The 25,597-nt window shown below is 39.4% G+C and overlaps 1 protein-coding gene across 3 annotated transcripts in view; it reads left to right on the top strand.

Annotated features, from left to right (window-relative positions):
• LOC127452040 (neuronal-specific septin-3-like) overlaps positions 1-25,597 on the top strand; it is a 112,510-nt gene that overhangs the window by 65,452 nt on the left and 21,461 nt on the right. For all 3 annotated transcript variants that reach the window (XM_051717169.1, XM_051717172.1, XM_051717171.1), the window contains 4 exons: positions 2,853-3,101; positions 12,399-12,527; positions 22,849-22,930; positions 23,468-23,605. In XM_051717169.1, coding sequence (XP_051573129.1) covers positions 2,853-3,101; positions 12,399-12,527; positions 22,849-22,930; positions 23,468-23,605 — 598 coding nt within the window. The remainder of the gene's footprint in view (positions 1-2,852; positions 3,102-12,398; positions 12,528-22,848; positions 22,931-23,467; positions 23,606-25,597) is intronic.

Genomic DNA, 25,597 nt, shown 5'->3' on the forward strand with positions numbered 1-25,597 from the left:
TTTGGAATTGATGACCAAATAGGAACATATAATAAAGAAAAGCAGCCAATAAGTGCCCAACATAGATGGGAATACTGTTTAAAAAACATCCCAGGGTGATACCTCAAGAAGTTGGTTGAGAAAATGTCAAGAGTACATGTCTGCAAATGCTAGGCAAAGGGTGACTACATTGAAGATGCTAAAATATAAAACAGTTTTGATTTATAGTTAGTCACAGTTAGTCACGACATAATTCCCATAGTTCCATTTATGTTATTCCATAGTTTTGATGACTTTACTATTATTCTAAAATGTGAAAAAAAAGAGAAAAAAAAATTATAATAAAGAACGAGTGTTTCAAAACTTTTGACCGGTAGTGTATATACACTCACAGAGCACTTTATTAGGAACACTATGGTCCTAATAAAGTGCCCGACATGGCCTTCTGCTGTTGTAGCCCATCCTCCTCAAGGTTCGATGTGTTGTGCATTCTGAGATGTTATTCTGCTCACTACAGTTGTACAGAGTGGTTATCTGAGTTACCATAGCCTTTCTGTCAGCTCGAACCAGTCTGGCCATTCTTTGTTGACCTCTCTCATCAACGAGGCTTTCCATCCACAGAACAGCACCATTTTATGGCACCATTTTGAGTGAACTCTAGAGACTGTTGTTCGTGAAAATCCCAGGAGATCAGCAGTTACAGAAATGCTCAAACCAGCCCATTCTGATGGTTGATGTGAACATTAACTGAAGCTCCTGACCTGTATGATTTTATGCATTGCACTGCTGCCACACAACTGGCTGATTAGATAATCGCATGAATAAGTAGGTGAACAGGTGTTCCTAATAAAGTGCTCAGTGAGTGTATGTACAGTAGATAATATTTAATTTGTCTTGTTTACATTCTGAATTCTGAGCAAACACACTATACAAGGCCATAAAATGCACTGATTACACTCTGTTATTGTAATTTATGATGAAACTGATACTGCTGCAAAGATGAGTGTATAAAAGAGTGTTAATGGGCAAAATACAGACACAAGAATGATGATAAAGGCATATCTTTGGGCAGATGTTTGAATGACTTTTGCTGCATATGGTACGTGAGTAAATAGGCATTTGAGAGTATTTGAGTAGATTTGTTTCCTTTTGTAGACCAATTTAAGAAAACAAAAACAAAATGTTCCATGACATGTTCTTGGAAAATGTCTCGACGTGAATGATGTAACAGATGTAGGTAAATTTGCACCAGCTCGCTAATAACTGCACGCTGGTGTGTTCATGTTGACTGATCTTGATGGACTGAACAATGTAAACAGAAGTGTATCGGGCCTTTAAAATGCAACACTTAATTTAATACAATACCCTGCTCCGTTTCTTTATAAAGAAAGGGGTCCTTGGCCTAAAAAATGCTTAATAGTGCAAAACCAGCCATTTGTTGTGCAGCATTCCAAATTCTGTTGCAACAGTTTTCTGTTTTAGTTTTGCTGAGATAGTATGCCTCAAAGAGTCTGCTCTATTGATTACCAAAATTTCACGTTATGATCTCCCTTCTAGAATGTCAGCAGTCTTTCAAAGGTAGGATGTGACCCTGAGCAGCTCTCAGTGTGTACATGCGGAGGTAATGTGATTTTAGCCTTGTTTTGAACAATGTGAGTGGTATGTTGTCTCTATCAGGACAACATCAGAGGTTCTCAAGGGGGATTGTTATCAATCCTCTTATAAAACGGAGTCGTCGCGGGACTGCAGTGGTACACACAGCGCAGGGATAAAACATTAGCCTAGTAAAACCATCCACCACCCGTCGGTTCGCTTGCAAAGTCAGACTGGGCATCCACCGGCCACGCCAGCTGACAGGTGTCCGTGCCTCAGTAGTTAACCAGTGCCATGTGAACAGCTGTCTGTATGCTGGCCCCTCTCGAAAGTGAACTTAATTGAGCTGAACAAACTGAAGCTCAGGCAGCAGAAACATTTCTACTCGGCTTTGCTTTTTTGCTGCTAGTTTGTTTGATACTTTGATGCATAAAGTTCAATGCGCACTGACGGTACTTTCCATTTACATTCTGTGAATTGGGCTTATGTTGAGTGAGCTTTAAGATAAAATCAACACAAAGGCAAAATGTACTGCTCAGAGGTTGATTTTTCATAGCTCAGTAGACTTAACTGAGATCTCAGTTATGTTTTGTTGAAGTATCAATTTTGTCTCAGATATTTCTTCTGCAATTCAAATGAAGCAGCTGTACACACAGTAAAAGTAAAGAGCTAAATTAATGTGGATAGCATAGCTCAGATATTTTTGTTTGAGAATTTGATTATAAATATTTGTTAAATTTTAAATGTCTGGACTTTTGATTGCAGACTTTGATATCTTGGGTATCTGAGCACAGTGTGAGACATCTTTTTAGAAACTTCAGTGGGGACATGTAAGATTCTTGGGGTCTTTTTCCTAGAAAAACAACCTCAAAAGAAGGAAACTTCAGCAAATATATACATTTGTTCTCCATTTAATCTCATTGCTGTGTAGAAGAAACAATTGATTTGATTGTTTTCTTTCTTGTGGAAATCCCTTCCTGACCCACATCTCAAACATTAAAAACTGAATCTGATACCTCATTTCAGTGCCCTTGCAGCCTGGGATGGATGCACAAGTATGGACAATTCTGCATTCTTCCTTCTCATTTTTTCAATTTGCCATCTGAATCTCATCTGTGCCTCACCTTCATTTACCTCCTGTCAGTCATCATAATCTCCATTAATCTCCACCTGCATGCTCTGAGCATGCTCACAGCACACCTCTCTGGCTCACAAACAAGTCTGACAAAAAAATGTCTGTCTCTCTCTCTCTCTCTCTCTCTCTCTCTCTCTATTGGCAGACACAGCACAGGAGCAGGGCTTGGATCCATCTGTCCGGATGGAGGAGGAGAAGGAGGTCAAGGAGGAGAGAGAGGTGGAGGAGAGGGAGATGAAGATAGAACATCCTCCACCATGCCTCAGTGAATCTGACACACAAGGCATTATCAAGGGCAGAGATCTATTCGGATATGTCGGCATTGAGGCAGTTTTGGACCAGATGAGACGCAAAACCATGAAGGCTGCTTTTGAATTCAATATCATGGTTGTTGGTAAGTGAAATATTGGTCTGACTTAAATTGGACTTTTGAGCAGTTTAAGAACTTGTCTAGTTTGTACGTGAATAAAAGAATATCAAGACCTTAAAATGATACAAAGCCCTCAAAGCAAATTCAGAACCTTTCAACTTCAAACTACGTGCATAACGGCTCAGTCTAAATGACTTCACACCTCATTTCTTCTCTGCTCTAAGTTTGAACTTTATCTCAGATATCTTTTTTTACTTATAAGCTTTGTGGCTTGTCTTCACATAGGGGTGATTTGGCCATGGGTATAGAGACAAAAATAGCACAGACTTGATGTTTTAGTGAGGTGTCAAATCAGGTAAACATTTGGTGAAAAATTTCCAATTGTCTAGTACCAAAAGCTGAGAATGGTTTTAAGAGTGGCTCAAACGGGCAGGAAGACTGTTGCCTATGACAGGAAACGCAGACAGGTGAAGGGGAAATGGTGCCTTTTGACTGTTAAAGGCAAAGTCTGAAACTTTGAAAAAAAGCTCCTTTCAGCATAGTGATATTACAGGCGAGTGGATAGTTCTGACTCTAAATTCTAATTAGATGAGCCATGTTCGAAGCCGTTGTAAAATGCAGATAAATTCACACCTGTGACCACAGATTCTAAATTAAAGCACCAAGTTGCTGTTTTGCTTGGCAACCCAATCTCCTACAGTTAGGATAATTAACTATATTACTTGATGGAAGAATAGTTTATTCCATTTATTATTCATGATAAATTAGGAATAAGCCACTCAAGGCCATGCATTGCATTGATTTTACATATGTAATGGGGCTTTTAGGCACATTGCTACCACTTACATGTGGTAAAATCACTGTAACACAGCTTCTTAAGGCTTATATATTTAATTTAATTGAAGCTGCCTTCTGTTTGTCAAGCAATAACTTTATTAAAAACAAAAATTAATTGCACAGTAGTTAAAATATGTTGTAAACCTGGGATCATACATACTTTTTTTTTTTTCAACTAAATTTAATGAGAACAATGTGGTTTTGTTAAAAAATGGAACTGTTTAAGTGTTCTAGTCAAATATTTAATGCCAGGCTACCTACTGGGACTGTACCCTGCCTTTCTAGCAGAGCTTGCTTGTATTAACTGGACATCTGCCCAATTCAAACTGACCACCTTATTTGAGCCTGGCCAATCGGAGAGCTGGAACCTCCCAAATCCCCCTGTGCTTTCAGAGAGAGTGAGGGTAAGCATGCATGGAGGATGCAAAGGAGGTGGAGGGAGTTTTGGCTGAATTGGGGCTGTACCTAATTAAATGGCAAGGGCTATTGTTGTGTTGTCTGTGGGCAGGGAGGCAGGGTCAGGCTGGAGCCATATGTGGCTCTGTGTTCCCCAGCTGGGCCAGCCAAAGGGATTTATGATGGACACAGCATCACAAATTCAAGGCCGTCCAACTCTCTTGTGAGAGCTTTTCTTTTTTCAGCTTTTTTCTTTCCCTGTTTTTTAAACAGAGCCTCACTCCTCACTCCTTGGCTTGTGCTTTCATCGTTCCTGGTGGCTCCTCTGCAGTGAAAATAGAAAAGACATTTTGCAAAATTCTTCAAAGGCTTCAAAGGCCCAGAGAAACAAAGTATCAGTCACTCTTCCACAACAGTGTCAGACAGTGTTATTATAGTTTAGTATGTTTTTAAATATATATTTTTATATTTTTTTTATATTTTATTATTTTATATATGTAGTTTATTTAAATGAATTTTTAGTTACTTGTTTTTATTTCTATCAATTTGTCCTTTTAATTTATTTTTCACTTCATGGCTGTTACTATTTCATAATCAAGTGTACCGTCAGTTCAGGCAGGTCACATTAGTCAAGCTTATTAGCTCAGCTGATCATGAAGTCTACCAATACAATCCAGATGCTTATCAGAGCAGTTCTATTTAAGTCCTCAATTTATTAATTGCTTTAGCCGCCTTTCCATTGCATGGATGCAAACTGCACTTAACACCCTCCTCAATCCACAGCTCCACCTCTTGTATGGCAGCTTTGCCTTTTAATTTTTCTCTACATCTGTCTCATTGTTCTGTGCTCTAAGACTACAATTGATTGGCAGTTGCAATTCCTAACTTCATTGTGTTATTGCGCCATGTTCTTGATATCAACTTGATATACTATAGTATTTGAAGTTCTATTAAGTGTCAATTTAATCTAGTATGCAATGAAGTATTGTACCACGTTGCACTGTATGAATGTTTAAAAATAAACAATGTTTTAATAATTCTGCTGGATCTGTTCTGTTACATTTGAGGGGGGTTTTATTTGCTGCACTCCCTGCTCTGTCCATGCATGGCTGCATGGATAGGCAGAGAGTTCACCCAGAACAGAACCATATCAACAACCTTTCTATAAGTGAGTAAAGTATTCATTTAAGTATTCAAGTTAAGTATTCATTTGACAGAAGTGATCCTTACTGAATTTTAGCTTTGTGTTTTGAGGGCCACCAAAGTTAATGCTTTAACTGATATAATTTCAATATTTTTAATGCAATTGCATTTCTCAGGGCTGTTTAGTGTCATTGCTATATAGTTGCATTTTCATACTTAGCAAATTTTAAAATTAAAATACATTTATGGTCATTTTTATTTCAGTCAGTTTAGTTGAACTCAAGATGGCGCCGAGTATGGCTGCTGCATTGTGAGCTCCGACACAACATAGTAGTGTTTTGTTTGTTTTGTTCACAATTCTTATGTTTTTTGTCTTGGATGTTGTCTGCCTTATTGTCTATGCCAGACAAACACTTTTGGACATTGGTTCAGCAATTTCACACCGTAAACCGGACTTCAAATTTCTCAATGCCGACCCGCTGTTTACAAACACGCAAGCGGAGCCCTTTGTCTGGGTAGCACGGCCGCGGAAACGCAAAAGGAAAAGGGGAAACAGAGCCGGCGTTCTCATCAGAGTAAGACGCCGCGCAAGTCGACCCCCGCTACCCAGTATTCTACTGGCAAATGTTCAGTCTCTGGATAACATGCTCTGCGAGCTGAAAGCGCGGATCTCTTTCCAACAAGATACAAGGGACTGCTGCATTATCTGCCTTACGGAAACTTATATGTCTGCGGAGATTCCAGACTCAGCCATTGAACCCGCGGGGTTCTCCGTGTGCTGAGCGGACAGAGCGAAAGACCTCTCAGGTAAAAGCAGAGGAGGTGGTGTATGTTTTATGATCAACAAATCCTGGTGTGATCAGAGGAACATACATTCTATCAAGTCTTTCTGCTCTCCTGATCTGGAATTTCTCATGCTTCTGTGTCGACCATTCTGGCTACCAAGGGAATTCACAGCGGTCATTATCACAGCTGTGTACATCCCCCCACAAGCCGACACAGACCGGGCACTCAAGGAACTGTATGGGAGTATAAGTGAGCAGGAAACCGCACACCCTGAGGCCGCGTTCATTGTGACCGGGGACTTTAATAAAGCCAGTTTAAAATCAGTCGCACCAAAATACCACCAGCACATTAGTTTCAACACACGAGGGGACCGGGTTTTGGACCATTGCTACTCTCCCTTCCGGGATGGCTACAAATCCCTCCCCCGCCCACCATTTGGCAAATCGGACCACTCTTCCATTCTGCTTCTGCCCGCTTACAGGCAGAAACTGAAACAGGAAGCACCCACCCTCAGAACGATCCAGTGCTGGTTGGACCAATCAGATTCTACGCTACAAGACTGTTTTGATCACACGGACTGGGAGATGTTCCGGTTCGCCTCTGATGACGACATCGAGCTTTACGCTGATAGCGTAATATGTTTCATCAGAACGTGCGTAAAGGACGTGGTTCCGACCAGAACAATACGGATCTATCCGAATCAAAAACCATGGATAAATAACGATGTTCGCGCGGCACTTAATGTGCGGACCTCCGCTTTTAATTCCGGGAACGCGGAGGAGCATAAACAAGCCAGTTATGCCCTCCGAAAAAATCAGAATCGCAAAATGCCAGTACAGGAACAAGATTGAAGGACAGTTTAACACCACCAACTCTAGAAGCATGTGGCAGGGAATTAACATCATCACGGCTTTAAAGGGAATAAAAACTCTGCCATGAACACCGCTGCCTCTCTCCCGGATGAGCTAAATACTTTTTATGCTCATTCGAGGGAAATAACTCCGCCCTCGTGGAGAGAGCTCTTGCGGCTGAAGCTACAGAGGTTAGTTCACTCTCCGTCTCTGTAGCGGATATAACCCGATCCTTCCGACGGGTGAATATCCGCAAAGCCACGGGCCCAGACGGCATTCCGGGCTGCGTCATCAGAGCGTGTGTGAACCAGCTGGCTGGTGTTTTTACGGACATTTTCAACCTTTCCCTCTCTTTGTCTGTAGTCCACACATGCTTTAAAACATCCACCATTGTGCCTGTTCCAAAACAATAAAAAATAACTTGCTTAAATGACTGGCGTCCTGTTGCTCTGATCCCCATCATCAGCAAATGCTTTGAGAGACTAATCAGAGATTACATCTGCTCTGTGCTGCCTCTTTCTCTAGACCCATTGCAGTTTGCTTACCGCAACAACCGCTACACTGATGATGCCATTGCATCTACAATACACACTGCTCTCTCCCACCTGGAAAAAAAGAACACTTATGTGAGAATGCTGTTTGTAGACTACAGCTCAGCATTCAACACCATAGTGCCCTCCAAGCTAGATGAGAAACTCCGGGCTCTGGGCTTAAACAGCTCGCTGTGCAGCTGGATCCTGGACTTCCTGTCAAGCAGACGCCAGGTGGTTAGAATAGGCAGCAACATCTCCTCATCACTGACCCTCAACACTGGAGCCCCGCAGGGCTGTGTTCTCAGCCCACTACTGTATTCCTTGTACACACATGACTGTGTGGCAACACATAGCTCCAATCCCATCATTAAGTTTGCTGATGACACGACGGTGGTAGGTCTGATCACTGACAATGATGAAACAGCCTACAGAGAGGAGGTGCACACCCTGACACACTGGTGTCAGGAGTACAACCTCTCCCTCAACGTCAGTAAGACAAAGGAGCTTGTGGTGGACTTCAGGAGAAGAGATAGAGAACACAGTCCCATCACCATCAATGGAGCACCGGTGGAGAGAGTCAGCAGCTTCAAGTTCCTGGGTGTCCACATCACTGAGGAACTCACATGGTCCATCTACACTGAAGTCGTTGTGAAGAAGGCTCATCAGTGCCTCTTCTTCCTGAGACGGCTGAGGAAGTTTGGAATGAACCGCCACCTCCTCACACGGTTCTACACCTGCACTGTAGAGATCATCCTGACTGGCTGCATCTCCGCCTGGTACGGCAATAGCACCGCCCACAACCGCAAAGCACTGCAAAGGGTGGTGCGAACTGCCAGACACACCATCGGAGGTGAGCTTCCCTCCCTCCAGGAAATATATATAAGGCGGTGTGTGAAAAAAGCTCGGAGGATCATCAGAGACTCCAGCCACCCGAGCCATGGGCTGTTCTCACTGCTACCATCAGGTAGGCGATATCGCAGCATCAGGACCCGCACCAGCCGACTCCATGATAGCTTCTTCCCCCAAGCAATCAGACTTCTGAACTCTTGATCTCCCTCGATCAAAATACATCAGCACTGCACTTTATTACTCTTACTCTTATATCTCACACCGGACTGTCATAAATTATATTATTATTATATATATTCTCTCTTAACAACTGACTATCAACCGACAGCCTGAATGTCTATACAGTACAATACTGTACATTCTACATATACTATATATACTTTTTTATATATTTTTATTTTTTATTTTTATTGAATAATGTGTATCTATATAGTGCGTATTGTATACTGTACAGTGTATGTTATTATTTGTATACTGTTGTGTGTAATTATGTGTATATCAGATGTTTAAATTGTGCTGTGTTAATTTGATGTTATTGTAAATTGGTATATGTCTCATCACTGTCACGACTGCTATGTTGATCGGAACTGCACCCAAGAATTTCACACACCATTGCACTTGTGTATATGGCTGTGTGACAATAAAGTGATTTGATTTGATTTGATTTGATTTGAATGAAAATGTTTCATTCAACAATGTTTCACTGCAGTTTCAGTTTTTTCAGTGTTATGATCAGGCACATTATGCCAGACTGTGCCATGTGTAGCCCAGATTTTCTAGACACACAGACAGCCCTCGTTTGTGTGCATCATCAGCGTATGAGCCTGTTGTTGACTGTACAAAAGAGTATCACAAAGTGTGTATGCACCGAATGCATCCTTATTCGCTTGAGGTCAAAAGAGTAAACTTTGAAAGGCTGAGCGCTCAACTGTGCGCAAAACGGAACGGCACGCAGAAAACCAAGCCTTAACAGTCTTCACCTGTTCTCATTTTTGGCCACTTGGATGGCTTTACACCCTCCATCCAGAGCAGCCTGTTCAGTAGGTAGAAGATCAAATGCATGTTAAAGCAGATCAGGGTAGTGATGAATTCCGCAAAGCATAGAAATGACTGGTCCACTGCTCACTCCCCCAGAATCTGGCTCTCTGCCTCTGAACATTTAGCCTGCATGAGATTCTTCTCTGCCTCAGTGAACTGTGGTGGTTACAGCTTAGCTATTGTAGCTATCAACTATGGTGGGGCTCTCCACGCCTGCTACACTGGACATGCATCAAAGGAGAACTGCTCTCACCCATTTCTTGGTAGACACAGGTGTGGAAATGAAGGTATTAAAATAGAAAGGAAGAAAGAGGTGTGACTCACACTCTACTTACTGTCACATTCCTTGTAAAATCCCTGCTAAAAAAAAACAACTGTGTAAACCAGCCTAAGCTGGCCTAAACTGGTTTAAGCAGGTCTCCCAGTCTGGCAAGCTGGTCTTTTACTGGTCTAGCTGGCCTTTGAGCCTGTCCATCTGGTCTTCAGCAGATCTAACTGGTCTTTCAGACTGGTCAAGCTGGTTTGTTGTTTTAAGCTGGTCTCCAATTTGTTCAGGCTGGTCTATTTGCTGGTTTTAGAGAGGGTTTGGGAACTTGTCAGCTGGTCTGGCAGGGTGACCAGCTAAACCAGTGGACAAGTGCCCCAAACCCCTCTGAAGACCTGCTAAAACCAGCAAACCAGCTTAGGCTTGTTTGTTTGTTTTTCAGAAATGACCAATTATGTTTTTTCCCCTTTTATTTAGTATTTGTGGAATGGGAATGTTAAAATTAAATGGATTAACAGTTTTTTGGATGTTTTCTGTTTTTGTATTTTGCTATTGCCTAGGTAACACTTCATAGAACATAAGGGTGTGTTTGAAAACATGTACTTGCTAGCATGACATGATGGGAGAATAAGAACTTGACAAGATACAGGAAGAGTTTCTCCACTTCCTGTATCTTGTCAAGTTCTTATTCACCCATGTGTGAAAACGAGATATACAAAAACGGATGAGCAGTGGGAAAGTGAGTGCGGAATACAGCGGCAAAGGAGGAAGCTCTATGTTGTCTACAGGAAGAGTTTGGTGAACTATGCTTATTTTTCCATATTTTTCTGCCTTGGGTTGCTCTTATCCAAGACCCCCACACCCATATGGCAGTACTTGGAGACTGTGGGTCTGTGTAATTTGTCATCAGTTGTAAAGGGCAGGACCTCTCTGTAGCTTCAGGCCTTAAACCACTGTGAGTCCTCTAGTTTCCCATAAGACCTATAAGACTAGAGAATCCTTGTCAGGCTGAAAACCATAACATTCTGCTCCCAAATTGAAATTTAACATATTCTGACATTTTCTATGAAGTCAATACATGTTGCATTGTTGTCTCTCTAGAGTCAGGAGGCTTTGGAAATATTGTGTTCAAAGTAATGCTTTGTAAATTCCACTTCAAAGTATCTCAGGGGAAATGTGTTTTCACCATTTGAAATAGTTTTGAGAAATCAATCGGAGTTAAATACATATGACGCTGGAAAAGTTACTTCTTGCTTTTGTTGAAGTTTCATGTGGTAGAGGTAAATTACAAGCTGTTACAACACAGCATTACACCAAATGCATGACTCAAAACAAGCACTTGACTGCATCAAGTCTTTATTCTTCTCACCTCAGTTCAGAACAAGTATGGTATGTTTGACTAAACTTAAAATTTCAAAAAGCCTTGCTTTAGTTTTTGCTAGAAAAAACACATCTTAAGCCACCCTAATCTGTTTTGCTGGTCTTAGCTGGTCTCCCAGCCTGGTCAGGCTGGTCTGGTTTGCTGGTCTTTGAGGGGATTTGGGTGCTTATCAGCTGATCAGACTAGCTGAAGACCAACCTGACCAGGCTGGGAGACCAGGTAGACCAGCTTAAATCAACTAAGTCCAGTTTGGCCAGGCTGGGAGATCATCTGAAACCAGATAAGACCAGCAAACTAGCTAGGGCAGGGCTCAACTATTGTCTCAGTTGTTAAATCAAAGAGGCCCAGGAGGACACACAGTATGGGTGTGTGTGTGTGTGAGCACTCAGGTTGTCGGTTCGTCATAAATTTTATGTCAACCGCCTCCCATGGTGAGAGACCAGGGCGTAAATCCATCAAAGCCTCTGTTGAGGTGGGCAGTGATGGAGGGTTGAGACCTCCCCAGCTCTGTCGTTTATCTTTGTCAAATTGTGACAAATTTCTGAGGCAGCCGGACCTCTCAACAGGTAAAAACGGAGTGGCAAGAGTATTTAGCACATTCCCAACCTGTACCTGACCAGGGAACTGACCGGTTGTCCCCAAGGGGCCCCTCTGAGTGAGAGAGAATGCACACTGTCTATCATCAGCACTCAATACTAAGCGGCTCACATTAACACAGCACAACTCCTTTGTGGCATTGAAGGTGGCCCCATAAATGTACCTTTATTTGTGTGAATTGAGATGTCCTTGATAAGGCTTCCACTCTGGTAATAGCTTCTTCTCTCTGATCTGATCTCCGTGAGGACTAGTGTGAAAGACTCATTAAGTGGAAAAGCTCCCCAAAGCTCCCGGCTGGCATGGTGTTGTCAGTATGTTTGGACACCCACCAGATAAGACACTGAAGCACTTTGCCTTAGCTTGACCTCGTCCTATTACATCACTGATGATTTGCAGTATCAAGGGTTCATGTAAACCCCGGATTGGAGCCCTGCTGCGCGTGGTCATGTGATTCTTTATGACCGACATTTTATGTGTGCCATCTTATCTATGTGCAGTAATAAAGTTTTATTCCCCCAGCTAATGCTAAGCAAATTTCATTCTGCAAATAAATGTGTTCAGGTTCTGCAGCATATGCAGTTAATGGTACTTTAACTGCAGTTTACAAACAAAAGTAATTAAATCAATTCTCTTTCTCAATGACAGGTCAGAGTGGTCTGGGGAAGTCGACGCTTGTAAACACACTCTTCAAGTCCAAGGTCAGTCGGAAGTCCTGCACTCCCAATTATGAGGAGGAGATCTCAAAGACTGTTCACCTGCAATCAGTCAGCCATAGTGAGTCTTGCCTACACACTCACACTCCATTATTTTATAGCTACCTTAATATAAGCTTTAATGGGATCACACACCAGATGCAGCAGTGTCCCAAAACTCGAAACCATTGTTTATGTGAAGACATTCATAGACAGTGCCCAGCTATGACTTCAGGGGCTGATGAAAATTCTATCCTGTCAGGCTAGCATTTCCAGTCAGGCTAGCTAGATAACATTAGATAACTAAATACTGTAGATAGTTAGAATGTAACTTGTACTTCATCTGCTACATAGCTACCTAGGGCTGGACAGTATGGCGATATATGTGTATCACGGGGATGAAATAAAATGTCAACCGGAAGAGATTTTTCTAAACTGTCTATATCGCGGTATGTAAATATCTGTGTGCGTGATGCTCCTGGCTGTATGTGAGACTGATAGCGAGCGACAAACACAGACAAAAATGAACACAGAATGTGGGACAACTCCAAATCAAGTCAAACTCAGAAGGAATTTATTTTTTGCATTTAAAGGTGCCACTTTCTCCTGTTAATAGATGTAAGCTGTCTTTCTGACGCACGTGCACAGCGTGCACGGGGGAGAAAGAGCAAGCCTCAGGTTCTAATCACCTTATGTTCCAAGAGAAAATGAGGAACAGCTTGTTAATAAAACACTGCATTCTCCGTGGTGTGTAATGGACCCTCCGCTAAAAGCCCCGCTGCTCTTTATAATGTTGCTGACGCCGTCAAGCTTTCCTACACGCGTCTTTACCTCCGCAAACATGGAGAGAGAAGCGATCACACTGAGTAAATTCCCTCAGGAATTATTAAATAAATGGCACCTTAGACAACTGTGCATTTATATATAGTTGCCAAAAAGGTTTGCAGTGACCAGTGGAAGTCTAAATTCAAAACAAATACAGTCCTGATTTCTTCTGTTTTTGTGTATATCTCATACTAAATTGTTTACAAATTCATACAAAATCTAACATAAAAAAGGCAATCTGAGTAAACACAAAATACAGTTTATAAATGATAATGTTACTTATTGAAGCAAAAAAGTTATCCAGTACCAACTGGGACTGTGTGAAAAAGTATTTGTCCCTTAGTTACTAAATCCCCAAATCTATGAAACTGCATTCATAATGGAGTTCAGCTGGACTAGACACACCCAGGCCTGATTACTGCCAGCTTTGTTCAGTCAAATCAACACATAAATATAACTTTTTCAGTAGCATGAAGTTGGCTAAAAGGTCTCACCCAGTAGCACACTATGCTATGGTCGAAAGAAATTCCAGAAATGATGAAAAAAAAAAAGGTGAATGAAATACATCAATCTGGGAAGGGTTACAAAGCTGTTTCAAAGGCTCTGGGACTCCAAATAACCACAGTGAGAGACATTATCTTCAAATGGAGAAAACTTGGCACAGTTGTGAACCTTTCCAGAAGTGGCTGACCTTCCAAAATTCCTCCAAGAGCACAGCGACAACTCATCCAGGAAGTCACAAAAAAGCCAAGGACAACATCCAAGGAACTGCAGGCCTTTAAAGGTCACTGTTCATGACTCCACTATCAGAAAGACACTGGCAAAAAATGGCATCCATGGAAGAGTGGCGAGGCGAAAACCACTGCTAACCCAGAAGAACATTAAGGCTCATCTGAATTTTTCCAAAACACACCTTGATGATCCACAAACCTTTTGGGAGAATGTTCTGTGGAGTCGAGAGTGGAACTGTTTGGAAGACAGGGTCCTGTTACATCTGGCATAATTCAAACACAGAATTCCACAGAAAGATCATCATACCTACGGTCAAGCATGGTGGTGGTAGTGTGATGGTGTGGGGATGCTTTGCTGCTTCAGGGCCAGGGCGACTTGCAATAATTGAGGGAAACATGAATTCTGCTCTCTACCAGAAAATCTTAAAGGAGAATGTCCGGTCATCAGTCCGCGAGTTGAAGCTCAAGCGCAACTGGATTATGCAGCAAGACAATGATCCAAAGCATAGGAGTAAGTCCACCTCTGAATGGCTCAAAAGAAGCTAAATTAAAGTTTTGGAGTGGCCTAGTCAAAGTCCTGACTTGAACCCGATTGAGATGCTGTGGCAGGAACTTAAACGGGCAGTTCATGCTTGAAAACCCTCCAATGTGGCTGAATTAAAACACTTTTGCAAACAGGAGTGTGCCAAAATTTCACCACAGCATTGTGAAAGACTGATCTCCAGTTACTGGAAGCGTTTTCTTGCCGTTGTTTCTACTAAAGGTGGCACAACCAGCTATTAAGTTTAAGGGGGCAGTTCATTTTTCACATGAGTGATATAGGTGTTGGATAACTTTTTTCTTCAATAAAAAAAATATAGATTTGAAAACTGTATTTTGTGTTTACTCAGGTTGCCTTTGTTTTATGTTTGAAGATCTAAAACAATTTAGTATGAAAAATACACAAAAATAGAACAACTCAGGAAAGGGGCAAATACTTTTTCACAGCACTGTATCTGATGGAGGGGTTTGCTCCAGAATAAATAAAAAATGCTGATGTTCATTTATTATTTTTTTTTGCTTGGATTGAAAAACGATGCATAGAAAATAAAACAGATCAATAATTGTTTAATAATAAATTATTGACTGAGAGTTTTTTTCATTGCAATAGACATGACATGTGTACAATTAGGCAACTTTGGACATCGTTTTTAAATAAAAAAAGAAACTTTAATTTTTTCAGAAGTTTTCGAATCACTTTTTGTCAAAATACATAGATGTAAATGTATCTTAATGTATATCTTTATCAACCAAAGCTTTTAAGAATATCGATATAAATTTTTTTGCTTATCGCTCACTCCCATCACATTGATATTTAATGAAAAAAATAGCTGATATTCTGAAAGGAAAAAAAAAAAAAAAACGATATTGTGATATATACCGCTACCATGATATAAATGACTTATACCGTGATATTGAATTTTGGTCATATCACCCACCCTTATAACTACCTAATAAACAGAGACTTGTAAAATATTACTAGATTTACCAATGTGATAAATTCACTGGTCGTTCAATAACAATTTATTCATCCATCAAAATTATTTATCTATATTGGAGAGAGTGTGAAGTTAAAACGTACACATCTTGAATGTCATCAGTTGAGTTTCTTTTTAACTTGAGCTCTTGCGTACAGAGCAACACATTCTATGTTCGATACCTGTGCTCTGTCCTATCTTTGACGCGAAAAGAAGCACCTGACTGCATCTAGTCTGTATCATTTTCACCTTAACTCATTACAGGGTTCTAAATGGAAAGGGAAAATGATTGAATAGGTATGGTATGTTGGACTAAACTAAAAACTTCATAAAGCCCTGCTTTATTCTCTGCTTGGGAAAAAATCTAATCTTATACCAGCCTAAGCTGTTTTGCTGGTCTTAGCTGGTCTCCCAGAACTCACATTCTTTATATATTGTCCCCTATTTTTACTTTTTTTTATTTTATTTTTTAGAAGAATTCATGGAGGCTGTCGCATCGTTGTTTTAATTAATCACACTTATTTTCGTTGAATCTATTTCATTTAAACCTGCCCCTAAACAGCGCGTACAAACAAAAAGAACTGTAGTTTGTCACTTTATATGTTGGCCAGACATTCTCTTCCTGTCTTAGTGTCAATTCAGACGAAACATGTTCTTGCATTAAAAAAAGCTAGACGCAGCACAAAGAAGAGAACCAGGGTTTTTCCTGGGTCAAAAATATCTTAGATGGTGACTGACGTATATGGTCGTTCACATGCTTGAATTTGGTTTATTACATAATTGCATTTAATTCATATATAACATAATTACCTAACTGTATTTCATGTTTACATTTAGATATGAGTTATTTTTCACCACCTACAAATATGGAACCTTTTGAATTCAATGCAGAACTTTTTACTTTATGTGAAATCAAACTAAACTTAATTTAAATAACACCTTATTTCTATAATGTATTTTTTTAGAAAGACTAGCTACATAGACCTAACCACAGAAATGAGGAGCCATCCACGGTCTTGCCTATGCTTATGGCATTGCACTGTGAATATGAGGGCAAGTACATAAAGGGCTTTAAAGTCTGGACCTCCAGACTTGACAAATTATGGACAAAGTTTATCCTGTCTAATAAATGTTCTGTTAGAATGATGTTTGATATTTTGGAATAAACTGGCCTTGTTTTCATTCAGATATTCCTAAATATTACTAAAATTATGAGGAGCCTGATGAAAGGAAAACCACATCTGTAATGGAGTAACCACAGTTAATGTTACTGCTTTAAAATCTATATAAATTTTAGTTAGGGTGATGATGTGTATTTGAAAAACCTTTATTTTAGCACATGTCAAGATAATCATGCAGAGCGGATCCCTTGCTTGAGTGGTTCTGTGATGGCTTGTGCAAGTTGCGCCACACTCGCACAAAAACCAGGCTTCAGTCATGCTGCTTAAATGTGCATCTCAGATGAAAAGCATATTTAGCGCATTCATTTTGTTTTTGCCACAAATGTTGGGCGGCCGCTGAAAAATGTTTAATGCAAGAAAAACATTGAGAACTGAACCCAGGTGTCTTGTTTTTAAAAGTTGAAATTTATTGTTACTTGACACGGCAACTAAAAAACAGTGAGATGCAGCGCAATGGTCAAAGACGTCCATGTAGCATGTCTACATAGAAAAACAACTGAAAAACAGCACAAACTGAAGCAAAAATACATTCGGGTCTAGCAATGCAAGACTACAGCTACCCTTATTCTTGGATTTTTTCTCATCACCATCACACAAGTTGTGACGTATGTTACAAAGTGTGTTGGCCTTCAGTGATTTCTGAAAGGATGGTAGGAGAGTGACATCTAGACAGGAGGAGCTGGAGGCAAAGCTCAGTGTTTTGTAGTGTATGAATTGGAGTGGGGCTGGAGTGCCTAGAGCATGTGCTCTGAAAGGAAAGAAAAATTAAAAAGCTGTAAGGGGGACAGATTAGGAGAGATCAATGACACAACTTCAGCTGTTAAGATTGGGCCACAGCTGTCATTATGAGCTCTCTGTCAGAGAGAAAGAAAGAGGAAGAGTGCACACAGAGCTGCATTTATCGCATGGGTCAGGAGATGACTTCTGCTCTATTGGAGGCCTCCATTTATCCACGATGCCTGGCTTCAGTGAAGCAAGCTCAGCTGAGTGAATGAATTGGTTGATTGAGCAGGGTGCTGTTTTGGTCTCACAAATTTCATCCACAGTAACAATCAATAGTGGTTTTGGTTTTTATCTCTAAACAGGCAAGTGTATCTTTGTTTTAGAGGTGTTGAATTTACTTTGACGATAAAGCTTTTCATTTGACAATAAAGTTAGGCTTGTTTTGGAATGTTTCAGTGTGATAACCTTGTTGTGTTGCTTTTGAGGTAAACTGTGGATAATGGTAACCAACCCACACCAGAGAATGATTCTCTTGGTCTTTAAGATTACTTCTTAATACAAAACTGCTTATCAATTCAAACTAGAACATCTGTTTGAATATCTTTCTTTTTTTTTTTTTTTTTTTTTTGCTGAAAAGACCAGCTTAGACGAGCATGAATTTCCATGCTGGTCCAGACTGGTTTATGCTTGTTTGGTGCTAATCTTGCTGGTGGACCAGCATAGCCATGATGTCACCAGCATAACTTTGCTGGTAAATGCGGTTCTTCTAGGTAAGCTAGTTGGAAAATAGCTCTTGCTGGTTAAGCTAGTTAAGTTATTTGGTTGGGACACCAGCAACCCAGCTGGGGTCCAGCATCCAAAATACAACATAGCTGGGTCTTTTTCATCAAATGACCATGTCCAGTGGAATTTTTTCTGTGACTTTCCTGGAACCACTTGGGGTTTAGTGGCTTGCTCATGAACACAACAGGCTGCTCATGGCTCACTTTCTGTGGGGATTAAACTCCCAACCTTCTGGTTACCAGACCTGAGCATTAACCACTACACCACACCTTATGATATTAAATTTAAAATCTTTCAATATTGAGACAATTGAGACCATGCTAGCTATACAAGAATCCTACTCGGGCTTTTGTAAACTGAACAGAGTAAGCTAGGTTGTAGATCATCTACACAGAGATGCATGTACCTTGAGACATCCTGCATACAGTAATGTGAAAGTAATGAATCTCCATTTTGATTCCGGCGGCGCCATCATGCTTGGTTGGAAAAAGGTGTGAAAGGCAGATGGCGTAGCGAACTTCACCAGTTCTTTAAATGGGAGCATTGTATGCTTGTACTTTGCTTGCACTCAGTAGCTAGTTTAGTCACACCCAGCTATCCATCATCATTTCTCACTGCAGACCCACTGACAGGGGTCTAACAAATACAAAATTTGATAGTGGTCCTCTGTGCTTTGTATTTAGAAACAGCCTAGTTGGACAAGTAAATCACAGTGGAAAATGTGCTCCCTTTTGCAAGGGTACAAAAGGTCTGTAGTACTGCAATAATGGGACTAAATAATAAAATGCATACGCATTGTCTCAGCTGTAGCCTAATTACCCCTGCCACTTACATCTGGGTCAAAAGTCTGTGGAGTTATCCATGTTATCTGGTTTAACCACAAATCTGCAACCTTATAGAGAGGACATAATCTAATGATTCCATCACAGGATGTTGCAAGATGCTGGATAAGTGTGCCTCATCTTGTAGTTTAAGTGTCAGTCAAGTGATGTGCAGAGTAACTTTGCTAAGCTAGGTCATTAGTGTAGCATGCTATGTTAATTGCCTTGGTGCTTACATGACAGCAGAAATGTGAAGACTGGTGATCTTTACCCTTCCATTCTGGATATGGGTGCAAAAATATCCAATTACAAAACCCTACTGTGAGCCAGCGGTGCCGAGGCCATGGTGTTAATTATCGCTACAATCTTGCACAGGTGTTATAGCTACAAACAATAAACCTCTGGAAATGTTATTAGCATGCTGCCTACTAGTCTTGAAATGAGTCATTTGATTTGATTTTTTAATAAAGTTTTAAACCTAGATCTGCTTGCTCTCTTCCATTTCTGACTTCCCCTTGACAGGTTTTAGACATGAAGAGCAAATGTTACAACGCATTAGCTTGGCTTCATCACAGCTTTCACTTCATTTACCCAAAGGTCGAATTGTTCATCTATTTTTAGACTTGAAACTTGTTTTCTTATTTCCTGTATTTCTGGGGGAATGGCATTGAAATTTTACTTTGCAGTTGTTGACTGGGTCTTTTTCTATGTTTCTTCAGTGTAACTCGTGGAAAATCTCAGAAGCTTTTGGTAGTTTTCTGTGTAAGATCAAAAACAAGTGTTTTCGTCTAGAGATGACAACAAAAGTAGAAGAGGGTTTATGTGGAGAGCATCTGTTGTATTTCTGTCCTACCATAATAACCAAACATAATTTCTCACAGTCCTCTCAAAACCTATGGCCCAATAGTTTACAAATGTTTGACATGTAGGTTAACAAAGAAGGTGAATGGGAATAAAAGACTGAGAGAAGCTGGGAGTGCTGTTTCTTAACAAAAGAAGATTGAAGATAAGTCAGTTTGACTTGTGACTTCCTGAGATATCCCAAAAGTTCAGGAGACACCCCTCACTGACTTCTCAGTGTAGCACAACGTAAACATTGCCGTGAATGAGAGTGTACTGTTCCTCTGTTTTTTTTTTTTTTTTTTTTTGTTTTTTATGTTAGCTTTTAGAAAGGCAAGTATGCAGAGCTTGACATATTGCATAAATATTTACTTTTTTTTTTACTGTTTCGATAGCATTAACCACCAAGTGAGAATTTAGTATGATCCTTACGATTACTTTGGACAAAAATTGTGAACACTGTCATAATTCCCTCACATTCTTTACATTAAAATAAAGCTGTTTTATTAAGATGGAGAGGGTCCCCTCATGGGGGCAGCCATGTTATGATCACATGATCAGCTGAATACTACTTGCTTAATCTCAGTAACGACACTGTTATTGGACACTTTCACTCATGGCTGACTGTAAATAGTGAATTTCTACAATGGCATCCATAACTAAAACTACTGTTTTTAATGATGCTGCATCCACACCACTAGGTGTCAGTGTAGGTTCAATATGACATTAAAAAAATAAAAATAAAAAAATAAAATAAAATAAAAAAACTTACTGAGTGCACCTTTAATCTTAAGTTGTTTCTATTAGACAGCAATAAGGTTAAATGAAGAGCAAATGGAGACTGAAGCTGAAGTCTCCTGCTTCTCAGATTATTCTCTTGTGGGATAAAAAACAGTAATCTCACATGCATCTCCTCTAGACATTTAAAAGTGATCTCAACTATGTCTCAAACTATACTACCATTTGCAAAAATACCAAAGTCTGAAATCAAAAATCAGAGATTTTAATGTGAACTTAAACATTTCTTGTCAAGTACTTAAATAACACCTGAGCTACGCTATCCACATTACTATTATAGCTCAGTACTCTTGCTGTATATCAACAATCTAATTTATTTCTATTTTAATATCTCCTAAGGAATTTTAGGAGATAATTTTAATTAATTAAGTTTAATTTACTTTAATTTACTTAAACTTGAAAGAAACTTAACTGAGTACTCCATTAATGCCCATTAGCTATAAAAGAGCAATACAATTTTCTAAACAAAGATTTTTAACATTATTCAATTTAGAAACTTCTGCTTAACGGGAACTTTTTGTCTCCTAGCAACATGTTTGTTCTTCATTAGGGATCATTCCAGTATTTATTTGTGTAAATATCACTCCTGCACATACTTTCAAACTGACAAAGAGCCCACTGCTAAACTGCTAAATCACCTCTGCAGTCTCAAATTTTAGTCCATTTGTCTAACAGATGTCTTGCTGTCCCTTGCTTCCCCAGCAGTCTTGCAAAATATGTGGCTCAGTCTTTCCAACAGAGAGCAAGCCTGTGGAAAACAAAGAGTACCAAAGTCTCAGGGTGCCTGACACCTCCACAAAGTACAAAGGCTGGTAGCCCTCACAGCCTGTGAAAAAAGCTGTCCTGCCGACTGACCGCCAGTGGAGATGGATGTTACACAATCAACCGTTCTCTCAAAGACTTCACAGTACAGAAAATGGAGTGGAGGGCCACTGAATGCTACCATTCAGCTCTGCTCACTCTGTGTGGGAGAATATAGGAGAAACTGAACACTGCTTTGTTGCTGAGTCACGCCAAGAGAAGCATTCATGATTTCAATCATTGGGCCACCAATTAAAAAACTGCAATTCTCTTTTGTAAATAACCCACTACATATGAAAAACTGACCATAATTATTAGTAATAGACTTGTATACAGCCTTATGAAACTGAATAATGCTCAGTTTCATTTTTCAAATATTTTTGCAAAATCTTAGGACAAATGTATTTTCCATGAAAGTCAGGTCAGGGCATGTTGTCACATTTTTATCGAGGCAGATTTAGCTGAAAAGCGTGTAATGGGATGTTTAGTGTAGGCGCAAATGTAAAGAGAGATATAGATTTTGTTTTGCTGGTGGTGGTGGTTGGGTGATGGGGGAACTCTCCAATGTTTACATGAAACCTACATCTCTGGTTTAGTTGCAAGTTCCAATGTGACAACTTACCATATATAGTGCGAAAAAATGCCCCACTGTGTGTGTTTAATGAACTGCATCTTTTATTTCTGGGCAATATTATTGGACATGTTCAATAGCATTTTTTATGGCCAAGATTTCAAGGTGTATGGCTATGCAGAAATTGACTACCCTCAGTGAGAAATATTAACTGGAGTAAAAAGTGTAACAACTAGCCGCTATGTATTTAGCCCATATATTTATTAATACTTGCATTTTATTAACCATCATCAACCCTGTTATATTGGCATTAAAAAGCCGTCAATATCGTCGATCACTCATCATCACACAGTAATAGCATTCTATAAGCCATAAACCGCAGTGTTGACTGACAGTTTAATTTTTCCTCTTTACAACCTCAACAGATTTAGCTTGATTGCCAAAAGGATTAGCCTGATGAGATAACGCAAATGTCAATCACCAATATGGTACAGTAGGGGTCCCTGCTTGCACAGAAGCTTATTAAACTCTTCTTGCAGGCTGACTTAATGTGGTACAATGCATTCTTGCAACATTATATCAGAGGTAGAGATTCAATGAAAGGCTCAGGGTCTTCAATGTATGACTTTAAGGGATAAATGCAGAAGAATTGGTGTTGTTGGAAAAAATCAAACAGTTAAACCCTCCTCAACTCATCCTCATTGACCTCTGCTACAAATGAATCCATTTTCCATATGGAAAAGTTATTTTCATCCTCTTCCTTTCACTTTTTTATTCTTCTCTTACTCTTGTCATCTTTTGTTATTTTTTAGTTATCGAGGAGAAAGGGGTGAAGATGAAGCTAACAGTGATTGACACACCTGGATTTGGAGACCAAATCAACAATGAGAATTGGTAAGAACAGTATTACTAACATTAATACTATTTACATATAACCAGGCCCAGACGGAAGGTGCATGAATTAAATAATTTATATAAATGAAATAATTAACATTAAGAAATAAAAATATATAGTTTGCTCCGAAAACTGAGACTTTAGAAAACAATCTCTGGTACCAGATACTTTGGAAGATGTTAGGAGACAAGAACAGAGTTTTTGACCAAATATGTATTAGTGTGAGATAAAAAAAAAAAGAGACAGTTTCCAACCAGAGAGCATTTTGGCCTTGACTTTGATGTTGAAGTAATAATTTATTTATAAATAAAACATTATATAGCTTTTAAGGTCTTCATGTCTTAACAAAACATTTCCATACCTAAATTGGAAGGTTTGCAGTGATTTTCTGGCACTATCAACAAGATTTCTTGTATTTCTTTTCAACTTTTCAACTATTACTTACAATTAGTTACATAATAACAACTGCTTTGTTTGCTAAAAAGTATAAATGTGTTAATTGTGATGTAAACACTTCTCCATGCCTTTTTTCTCAGCTGGGAGCCCATTGTAAAATACGTTAATGAACAGTATGAAAAATATCTGAAGGAGGAGCTGAATGTCAACAGGAAGAGAAGAATCCCTGACACGCGTGTTCACTGCTGCGTCTACTTCCTGCCAGCCACTGGACACTGGTGTGTGTTAACTTCCTGCACACATCACATGCTTCACACCTCGGCAGATGTGTAACAATGTTGCTTAAATGTGTTATGGTTCACATTAATGTGATATAGCAGAAGTGGCTTGATTTAAGAATCTCAGGAATCTCTAAAGATTTTGAACCAGTGACAGTCTTGCTCAGAAAGAAAAAAAGGTGGTTATGTACATGCACTCAATGAAAATAGCCCAGGTTCTGAAACTGTGTTGTCCATCCATGTAGTAATAAACTTAATCACACTCACATAACGACCAACTGATTTTAAAATTCAGATATTTAATGTGTGCATTTTATACAGAATATGTTACAGGTAATACAAGACTGAATGTCTTCTAGAAAGACACTTAAGTGCTTTTTATTTCTTTATAATAAAAAATAAATTTAATTTAATTTGAAAATACAGTGTGGTCAAAAAGTCTGAGTGCAAGTGTATATTATATTATATTATATTATGTTTTGCATTTCTTTAGCATAACAATATGAGGAAAAGATTGAATTACATTTACATTCATTTTTGAATTTCTTGCTATTTGGCATATTCACCTTTTCCTTTAATGCCAGCATAAGCAAAGGCATGATGCTCAAATGATCATGACATTTACCAATACAAATCAGATGCGTATCAGAGGGATTCTATTTACTGTAAGTCCTTCATTTATTCATTGCCTTAACTGCCTTTCCATTGCATGGATGCAAGCTGCACTTTAAGGCCAAATATACTTCATACGAAATCAAAGAACAAACGGGTGTGACGTCATTTAGAACAAAATCTGGCCAAAAAGAAGGTGTTTTTGCGTTCGTTTCAGTGTTTTGTAACAGCTCACCTGGGTGAACTTTTAGAAAAACTTCTAACTCGACTGCTTAACACCTTCGTACTGCCATTGGTCCATGTCATCGGTAGGTGTGACCTGGAGCATCTCCTACCATGACGCCAACAGCTAATTCTGTTCAGTCAAAATCAGTCAACAAGAACACACTGGCTTGTAGAGTTATTAGCAAGCTGGTGCAAATTGACCTACTTCTGTACGATCGTTCATGTAGAGAAATTTTCCAAGACCATGTCATGCTATTGTTTTGTTTTGTTTAATTAGCCCACAAAAAAATAATCAAATCTGCTCAAATACTCTCAAGTGCCCATTCACTAATGTGCCATTTGCAGTAAAAACCATTCACACATCTTCCAAAAGTAAGCCTGTCATCATTCTTTTGTCTTTAATTTTTATAATTAATTATTTTTATTTATCACTAATTTGCACATATACAGTGAAATTCTTTTTTTTTTTTTCCCCACATATCCCAGTTAAGCTGGGGTCAGAGTGCAGGGTCAGCCATGATACAGCACCCGTAGAGCAGAGAGGGTCCAGGGCCTTGCTCAAGGGCCCAACAGTAGCATCTTGGCAGTGCTGGGGCTTGAACCCCCAACCTTCTGATCAGTAACCCAGAGCCATAACCGCTAAGCCACCACTGCACTAACTGCACATTATTCTGCACATTAACACTTTTATGCACCCATCACCCATTTAAATTAATTGTAATAAAAAAGTGTAACCGGCGCATATTATGGCCATGTATAGCGTGTTAGTGCATTAGTGCCATGAATTCAAAAAGTAACAAAACAAATACAATTTTTTCTATTGCATATACAGGTGCATCTCAATAAATTAGAATGTCGTGGAAAAGTTCATTTATTTCAGTAATTCAACTCAAATTGTGAAACTCGTGTATTAAATAAATTCAGTGCACACAGACTGAAGTAGTTTAAGTCTTTGGTTCTTTTAATTGTGATGATTTTGGCTCACATTTAACAAAAACCCACCAATTCATTTCCTATGTTCAATAATTATGTTTCCATCCAAGGGTTTTTTTGTGACAAAAAGTGTAGCACATCAAAAAGTTTACCAATATAGCTGATGGAAACGCAAATTATCGCAAAAATTTCACAAGTGTCGACATAATATTTTTCCTTTTA

Source organism: Myxocyprinus asiaticus, chromosome 14 (assembly GCF_019703515.2).
Source record: "Myxocyprinus asiaticus isolate MX2 ecotype Aquarium Trade chromosome 14, UBuf_Myxa_2, whole genome shotgun sequence".
NCBI classification, from domain to species: domain Eukaryota; kingdom Metazoa; phylum Chordata; class Actinopteri; order Cypriniformes; family Catostomidae; genus Myxocyprinus; species Myxocyprinus asiaticus.